Source organism: Helianthus annuus, chromosome 4 (genome assembly GCF_002127325.2).
Source record: "Helianthus annuus cultivar XRQ/B chromosome 4, HanXRQr2.0-SUNRISE, whole genome shotgun sequence".
NCBI classification, from domain to species: Eukaryota; Viridiplantae; Streptophyta; class Magnoliopsida; order Asterales; family Asteraceae; genus Helianthus; species Helianthus annuus.
In genome coordinates this window covers 193,517,164-193,527,011 of record NC_035436.2, presented here as the reverse complement: position 1 = coordinate 193,527,011, position 9,848 = coordinate 193,517,164, and the positions used below count along the sequence as shown (strand labels likewise).

Genomic DNA, 9,848 nt, shown 5'->3' with positions numbered 1-9,848 from the left:
TACGCGTTTAGATTTCTTGCATGTGCAGATTCTAAAGGCTAGGAGAACATGGTCGATGACAAGCTTTGGAATGAAGACACGACGAGAAGGCGCTCAAAAGATGAAGATGATCGAGTTGCCACTGGCCATCATCAACACCACAAGGATCTCACTTCATAAAGATCAAGTCATTCACAAGCATAACTCAAGGGGGAGCTTATGTTAAGGGGGAGTTTGTCAACACACTTCCTACATGATACGGGTAGTTTGTTGATACACTCTCTGCTTTCAAGACGTGAAGACTTTGAAGATCCTCCGACAATGACGACTTGAAAGGACATCAGAGTTTTGAGAACTCGAAGACCAAAGACCATCGAAGTTCGAGACGAGTCTACAACTATAGAAGATAAAGACAAAGCTACAGCCAAGGGGGAGTTTGTTGATGCACTTGTGTCTGTACTTTGTCTGTATTCGGTCTATATGTAAACGATGTCCTTGTCAGTCCTGTAAGTTGACCAAGTCAACCGTCCTCCTGGTTTGACTTGGCCAAACAGTTTGTGAAATGTTGAAAGATGTTCTGTGTCGAAGGATAAGAGATCGAAGGATAATGTGGATCCTTCGATCTCATCGAAAGATATGTTTCGAATGATAGATCTCGAAAGGTGATCTTTCGAGGTCCCTGCTGATCCTTCGAATGCTTTGTGATCGATAGATGATCCTTCGGACCATCTATCGGATCCTTCGGACCAGACATCATGGGCTGGGTATAAATACCCATGCAGTGTGTTGAGTTTAGATAGATGCACATAGAGAGACAGACAAAGAGATAGAGTTTTGAGAGCATTCTGTCCGAAACACACACACACACTTTGAGAGTTTGCAAGTTAGATTTGTAAACATTGTGCTTGTAACCGAAACCTTCATACGTATTAATACATTGGTGTTAATCGGTGAACCTTGTGTGTTGTGCTTCATACTTGTCTCATCCCGGTTTGCTTGCTAGCTTGGATTCCGCACTCGCTAGTGGGTTAGTATAACAAGGTTTGAGGTTCGTCATCCTCCGACAAGGGACCTACAAGTGGTATCAGAGCTAAGGCTCTTTACCTTGTTTAAAACCGGGTTTTATTCAAGTTCTTGGTGTGTTTGAACACTTGGTTTAGCACCTGTTTTTGGTGGTTTTCGTGCAATTTTAAACTGAAAAACGGTTTCTAAACCTTCGGGAGTGTTCAAGGTTGGGTTGGGTAACTTGAAAACTTGTTTTTAAGTGACTTTGTGTTTTCCGGTCATATTCCGATCAATATTCCGGTGACTGGTATTAGGATAAGGTTTTCCTTTTTGGGCAAATTTTTCAAAGTTGGTAAGAAGGTACAGCCTGCACATCCCTTTCTGCCGAAAGTTGACTTACCTACCCATCACCTTTTCACCAACCTTTCACATCGTGTCAGTTGTGTCAGAGGGTCTCGAAAGATATCTTTCGACCTCGAAAGACCATCCTTCGATCAAGGAAGGCTCGAAAGATCATCATCCTTCGACCCATCCTTCGAAGTCTGAAACATATCTTTCGACCAAGGAATCTCTTCGAAAGACAGGTGTCCGAAAGATAAGGATTTAACTCGAAAGATAAGGATCTTTCAAAGTGTGAATCCTTCGAGTTCTTGAATCTTTCGAAATCATTGTTCGAGATTCAACAGTGATCTTTCGAGCACTGTTGATCCTTCGAACAAGATTTGATCTTTCGATTGTGGTCTGCTTATTGTTAACAAGTTTCTGTGTTTTGAGATCTTTCGTACAGGATCCTTCGGCTGTGTGATCTTTCGGAATATTCACTTAGCATTTATTTTGCTTATAAATCATGAATCCGAGTTGGTGGAATCCGGCACCAGATAGTGGTAAATATACAAGTTCTGGTGTCACTCCATCATGGTGGGGTACACCGGCGCCAGACAGTGGAAAATACACGTCTACAAGTCTATCGCCTTCATGGGCCGAGTCTCCGGTATCGACATCTTCTCAGGGAAATCAGTGGGCGTTAGTCTCGAATCAAACTCCTAGTATCCAAAGTATCTTACTGAGCGAAAGCGAAACAGGAAGTTTGAATCGACCTCCGAAGCTGATGCATTTAAACGAGTATCCGGGTTGGGCTGATCGTTTTCGTACATATGTTCTTGGCCAGAATACAGAGCTGTGGATACGGTTCACCACAGATTTTGATCAAGCTATCGAAGTCGCTGCTTCAACAACTGCTAGTTTTGCCGATCTTCCAGAGGATCAGAAGAAAATATATGATCTGGAGAAGAAAGCATACGCCATTCTCACTCAGGCGTTAAGCAAAGACATCTATCATCAATTTGTCAGCTTCAAGACTACAAAGAAATTGTGGGACGGTTTGAAAACCAGGGGAGTAGGAAATGAAGCAACACGTCAATTGCGTCATGATCTGCTCAAGAAAGAATTCGACTGTTTCACGTGCTTGGATAAGGAGTCTTTGGGAGACATGACAAGAAAAAAGTTAAAGCAATCTTAGCAGGAGTCTTCATGTAAGCCAAAGCAAGTGGCCGGCAAAATTACCTCGTCTTCACCAGGTTACATTTTTTGAAGGTATCGTAATTATACGCAATACATTGATATTATTGTTGATGGTTGGGATAGGATGTTGCGTAGGAGTCTTCATGTTGCTGCTTATCAATTAAATCCAATATTTAAGTATGATCAAGATGACAAGATATAATGAGTTGAAAACGCGAGAGATGTCTTAGTTGTTTATAGCTGGCGGCACGTTATGTGATGCATTAGCCATATGAAAACACGTGTTTTGACATATCCGATCTAACTCATTGTAACCTATATAAACAGTGTGATTACAAAAGAAAAGAAACGAAATCAAACCCGAGGTGGTTCGTTTAGTGAGGGTTCCACCCACAACCTTTACCGTTGCACCAAGACTTAGTGGCGTCGAAACGTACAGTAACTCGAATTTATACCGTCGAATGAAAATGCATTATATTTGACCCAACTCGTTCCCAAACACAGTTTACGTCAAAATGGCAAAACTAAGCATGAAAATGTATTATATCTTACCAGACTCGTGTCCGAAAAAAAATTATATCAATACGTGAATTCAAATCGTTTACGTTGAAACATCAATTTGATTAGCCATACAACTAACTGAAACCCAAAACAGAACCCAGGATCACAATGATGATAGCCAGCATTTAAAGCTTGGGGATAACAATCAAAAAGAGTCACAGGAAACAGTACCATCGAATATATCAAGTTAAGATCTAGTTTTTCATTAGCTACATTCATAGTCCCATGGAAATAGTACCATACTTAGAAACTACGGGGGTGTAATCCGACATTCATCAAACACACATCATCCTGAGAAGCGGCCTCTAAACGATGGTAATCAATACCAAAGCAGGAACATATTTTACAATAGAATGATATCTCCTGCGGGGCCATTTCCCAAAGGTTAGGCGTCTGACGTGAGTGAATAGTCCACATAGTAGCAATCATGCTTTGTCGCGAGAGACGGGTCTGCTCATCATACTCATGCTCCACATGTGCGCCTGTAAAAGAGGAGATAGGGGTGTAACCAGACATATCGTATCTAGGCTTACGTGTGGGGTCATAGCTTTCAACTTCTTTGCTGGCTCGGCCCCGTTTGCTGCAAAAGGAAAGAAAATGTGCATAATAAAAACCTTTAAAATGATAAGGGAAGATTTTTTAGAAAAAAGAAAAGACATACTATTTCCAGCCAAGTGGCAGATGAGAGTGGAAGTAGTTGCAAAAAAACCGAATTTTTTTCTCAACCATTTTCAATTTTGTGGTTTTGGTGGGCGACGACTTCATGATAGCAACTGCTTGCTTAAGCAGCAAATAGAGATGATAAGGAATACAACGAGGTTGGGTGCGTTCAGTATATTCACCGAATTTGAATGGCCCCAAAAGGCGGGGCCTGGCGAAACCAATCACTCGCGTTAGCTATAAACCAACCAAAAGGTTTAGCAAAAACATAATAATAATTTCCTAAAATGAACCCAGATAGATAGGTTTATGTGATTAAGAATACCACATCATCTGAGGAGATCCCATCTGGCGAGAGGGGGGGTTCTTCTTCTTCCTAAACAATCACAGCAGCAAAGCAAAGCAAATAAATTAGATGGGTAAACAAAGTCCAATCAATCAACTAACTGTGATAACAATAATACCATACCTCCTGGTCTGATGAGATCCCATCTGCCACCTAAACAAATAATAATAAATCGGTAAACAAACAAACAAAGTCCATGAAACATAATATCCTAACTACTAAAACCGATGTACCAATGATTCGTAGCTGAGAGGTGGTATGTTCCCACAGGAGGAATGCAATTTAAGATAAAATGCTTTGGCATACAAATTCCACTTCATGTATTCCTCAGTAGCAGCAAGCCTCCCTGATACAAACAAGAAAAAAATTTCGCTAATCTCACTATCTGAAAGATGAAAAGCATCATCGATAGAGCTAAGCTGCGGCATCTTCTTTAACTGTTGACAAGTAAGCTTCAACACGTCCTCCTTGTCCTTGAACAAAAAGGTGGTCTAAACAAACAAATCAATAATTATTAATTAAGCTTTGTTTCAAGTCAATAATAATTCTTCTAAGTACTCATTCCTTTAGTTAAGGGATGATTGATTAAATAAAGAATTATAATTTAGGGTTTGGGCGGGTAAATGATTATTAACAAGTAATGAACTAGACTAGTACGTAGTAGTATTCTTACATCATCCCGAGAGCTCTTAGATGTTGTAGAAGAAGAAGAAGATGCCTTGTTGTTGTTGTTACTGAACAGAAGAAATGAGCAAATCATAATCCAGTTCAATCGCTAATTACTATGATTTGTGAATGAAGAATACGAAATACCTCATCTGCTGCTGCTGCTGCTGGCTCTTCTTCATCGTGTTGCGATCAAACCCTAAGAAAGTACTCGCACTGCGCGCGGGTCTAGTAATATTTATATTTATAACTATCTTAGAATTTTAGAAAATAATAATTTTACAAACTTGCCTCCCCTTAATTTATATTTATATTTCCGTCGGCTTTGCCTCCCCTTAACTTTCACAAACTTGCAATATTAGTCCTTTACTTTTAATAACCTCAGAGTTTTAGAAAATAATAATTTTAGTCCCTAAACTACTATTTGATTTTAAGAGTTTTGCAAATTAATCCCTTAAGTTTTAATGCTCCAACTTTACCCTACCCTGTACCGCATATAATATACATTTTCAATCTATTATTTTCTTCAATAACTTCCGTTCACTAATTTCGTTTTAAAGAACTAATTTGTCGCTAACATCCTTGAGTTTCTAAGTTTCGATTTTACCCCTTTCATTCTTTTACTTGATAAAAATTAATATTTTTATGTCGTGTCGGTATAAACTTGAGTTGGTTTACATTATAGAGTAAACGTTTTTAGTTTTTAAGTTCCGAGCTTACCCCTTTTGTTCCTTTACTATAAAAACAACTAATATTTTTATGTACGCGTTGGTATAAATTCGAGTTGGTTTATGTTTTAATTTAAACGTTTTTTTTTAACGAGTCAACTCAAATATAATACGTTTCCGTGTTTATTTTATGTACGTTTACAGTTGGTCTACATTTTGACGTAAATTTTGTTCCAACCCAAGCTGGGTTAAATATAATACATTTTTATTCAACTGTATACTCGAGTAACTCGACATTTCGACCTCTCGCGACGCAAGACAAGTTGATTGTATTGTATATATATATACATATATATATATATATATATATAGGTAGAGGATCCTGTAAAAAGTGCTCAAAGTGTGAGAAGTGTAAGAAGTGTATTATAACACTATATATAATACTATATAACACCATATAAACACCGTATAACAATATGTAACACCATATAATACCATATAACACTATGTAACACTATATAACATTATATAACAAATATAACACTATAGTTTGTCTGATAGCATGTCTATGATAGATGTATAGTGTTATATTTGTTATATAATGTTATATAGTGTTACATAGTGTTATATGGTATTATATGATGTTACATATTGTTATACGGTATTTATATGGTGTTATATAGTATTATATATAGTGTTATAATACACTTCTCACACTTTAGGCCCTTTTTACACTTTCCTTACCCTATATATATATACATTAAAGACCAAAGTCGTCGACGTTTACACCTCCCAACTTTAGTCCTGTAACTTTACAAAACACTTATGGTTACCCTTAATGTGAATGTGTTTTCTTTTTCTCTTTACGACATAAATTCGATTTACACTATGTTTTGATTCAACCGCAATACTTATAAAGGTTACACGGGGTTGAATCTAATACGTTGAAACATATGTTTTCATATGGTTAACATATAACATAAGCTTGAATAATCTATTTGATGTTTGCAACGGCCCGCGACGCATCACCCGCGAGTCCCATTACTAGTATAGTCTTATTTAACAAAGTCGGTGGTATTTTCCTTTTTACCCCCCCCCCCCCAACTTTGTCAAATATCATTTTTAACGCCTCCCTCTTTAAAAGTTAAGATTTTCCTATTTTACCTCTAAATTTGTTAAATCTCTTATTTAACAAAGTCGGTGGTATTTTCCTTTTTACCCCCCAACTTTGTCAAATATCATTTTTAACGCCTCCCTCTTTAAAAGTTACTATTTTACCTCTAAATTTGTTAAATCTCACGTTTTAACCAGTCTTACTATTTAAGTTAAAAGAGTAAATTGTCTTTTTAGTCTCCGAGATTTGGTCCAAATTGTCATTTTAGTCTAAATAATTTTTTTCTCCTTTGGACCTCTGACTTTTCCATTTTCTTGCCATTTTGATCAATTTGCCTAACTCAGTCTAAAAATCTGGTTATAACCAGGGGTATGTTTGGCATAATTGTTGTGTAGTGATAACCAGGGGTAGTTTACAACATAATTTATAAACCTCATAATAATTTAATGCCAAATACACCCCTGATTATAACCTAGTTTTTAGACTAAGTTAGGCATTGTGCTCAAAATGGCAAGAAAAATGAAAAGTCAGGGACCCAGAGGAGAAAAAAACTATTTGGACTAAAATGGCAATTTGGACAAAAACTCAGGGACTAAAATGGCAATTTACTCTTAGAAAATGTAATTTCAACCTTTTAACTTTTTATATACAAGGGCAGATCTAGGCCACTTTTGTGGGTTCTCAGGAATCCATTCGGTTTAGAAAAATGGGAAAAATTAGTGAGAATCTCGTATGATTTGGAAAAAAATAGTGAGGATTTTTAAACTTTGTAGAATGTTACTTTCACCTACTCGAGAGTATATATAATCTTATTTTTCTTTAATACCTTCGTTCATTAACTTAAATAAATAACTTGTTGCACGCTTATTTTTATGTACGTATTGGTATAATTTCAAGTTGGTCTACATTGCAACGAAATATGGTTTAGAAACAAGTGGGTGAAACATAATATGTTTTCATTCTTGCTTTTTATGTACGTTTCGATATCAATTTTGTTCAGAAACGATTAAGGTCAAATATGATACGTCTTGACTTAACAGGTATAAATTCGAGTTAGTCGGGTTGCATATAATAAGTTATAATTGTCCGATATAAATCCAGTTTACTTTATGTTTTGATCCAATCGCAATGCTTATATAGCTTTCATTTACTTCAATCTGATACGTCGAAAGTCAAAACACACGTTTTCATATGGTTAACGTATTATATAACGTTTGGACTAATACGCTAACCTATACAATGTACCCGCTGTTTAACATGCAAATTGCAACTTTTTTAAGTTTCTTAAAAAAAGCAAATGGATTGGCTTGATTATTATTTTACAATTCTTTTGGATAAAGTTATACAACTCGATTATTATTCATATAGTAAGATCCTAGGTAGGGGTCCTGAGTCAAATATATTAGTATGGCTCATTTTAGTTTTCTTAAGTACTTTTATGGGTGGTTTTGGGTAACGTTATACAAGTCCAATGGTCAGAATATGGGGCAATTTGAAAATAGCGGATATTAACGGCGGGTCAAGTTGGCTTGAAAATACAAAAAGAACGGGTCATACGAGCCGCTTAGGTTTCCTAAGAACGGGTGGGTGTGACGCTTCTTCGGCTCTTCGTTAATCGATATTCTCGTGGTCGGAATCTAGGGTACAGCCCCAGCCGGCAACCACCTCCTATCCGTCACCACCTCCTCAACCGGTGTGATAACCATAACGCCACTACCACGGATACACTCCGCCACTAACACCGCATGTTAAGAACTTTTGTATATTTTTCTTGTTTTATTTCCTCAATTTGGTGGGGAATCCTCAATCTGCTAGGCAATAAAATCGCCTAAAAATCATTCATCTTTGTTCAGTTTTGTCTTGAAAAGCTGGATTTCTTGTTCTTAGCCAACGCCAAGTTAAAGAAATAAGAGAATGATTAGAGTAAAATGAGCGTTGGTTACTATTTTGTGAGATTTATACAAAGTAAAATCAAAAGCTTAATTCCATGCCAATCAAATAATAAACTATAAATTTAACGTAACAGACTAAGACCATGCGTAGTGGTAGAAGGTTATAATGCCCCCACCATGGGGCATTATACGACACGTGGCGTCCTAGTCAGCAAGGGGACATTATAGCAAAAGTGGTGTAGTGGGTATAATGCCCCATAATGCCCCTTACAATTATTAAAAAAAAAAAAAAAAAACCTTTTTTAAAAAGCTGAATAGTCTCACTCATCTCTCTTCCCATTGGTCAACACTTATGCAAGTTGTTTGATTTGGGCGTTTTAAAGAAAACGCCGGAAGAAACTTTTTTCAAAAATTTTACAAAATAACGCCCCCTGTAATGGAGGGGTGGGCGTTTTCGGGCGTTATTTTTGAAATTTTTAAAAAAAAAACGCCCCACTACACATGGTCTAAGTAAGACATGTTGATTACATGTTAAATTTTCTCTCCTTTTTAATTGACCCATGCATGTATTATTTTTATAGACATTCACGATATTCCTTACGTCTTAAAGCTGTAGGAACTAGGTTCACTTTTTATTAAAATATATTACAAAATATATAATAACGAGACTATCGTTATTTGTGGGAAACTATTCTAGTACAATACCGGTTACATAAACTAAGTAAATAAAAGGAATATACAATTTAATTGTACCAATCTTGATCCAAGTCGATGTCTTTAGAAGAACTACAACCGCACCTTCTTGTACGAAACTCCGCTGCAAGACAAGCAAAATATGGTTGACGCTTTTGATTGAGGCACGTGTTCGACACGCTTCCCTTAAAACAGATTCCGCGCCTCCTCTCAGACGGTCTGTCTCCCAGGGTACAACAACCGGAACAGTATGTGTACTGCCGGAGATGGCACTCACGCCCGAGATCACACCGGGTATCAGGGTGTTTAGAATTGTTGATGGAAATATGAAGTTGTGAATAATTTAGAGAATGATCTTCCCTAAAATCTCATAAGATGTAGAGATTGCTCTTGAGTATCTTTTCCCTATCCTCAAATGAATAAACAATATTCATTTTATAAAGAGATACATCAAGACTCATTCAACCCCTTAATGTTTGTCATAAACAAGGTCATTAATCTTGTAATTAACAAGATAATTAATCTTGTAATAACAAGAGTTTAAACTCTAAATTAATGGATATTAAGTGGTAGTAAAAACAAAACTGCCATTCAACTTATGGCACCAGTGGAAACCGTCTAACATTAACTCTCTAGTAAGTAGACTGGTTTGAACGGTCTAGTGCGCATGCAGGCGCGCCTTAGTTGAGCCTACACTACGCTTCCGCGGAGACACACCTTTTTGCACCACGCGCTAATTGGAT

General features: G+C 37.0%; 1 protein-coding gene across 1 annotated transcript; it reads right to left on the bottom strand.

The window, feature by feature from the left end:
- Positions 1 to 3,221: 3,221 nt before the first annotated feature.
- On the bottom strand, positions 3,222 to 4,920 carry LOC110934088. Its single transcript, XM_022177281.1, has 7 exons — positions 4,886 to 4,920; positions 4,746 to 4,806; positions 4,306 to 4,563; positions 4,196 to 4,225; positions 4,052 to 4,102; positions 3,728 to 3,963; positions 3,222 to 3,646 (listed from the first exon to the last, which is right to left on the bottom strand). Exons 1-7 carry the CDS (start codon positions 4,918 to 4,920, stop codon positions 3,310 to 3,312), a joined length of 1,008 nt encoding a protein of 335 aa, XP_022032973.1. The 3' UTR covers positions 3,222 to 3,309.
- Positions 4,921 to 9,848: the final 4,928 nt, after the last annotated feature.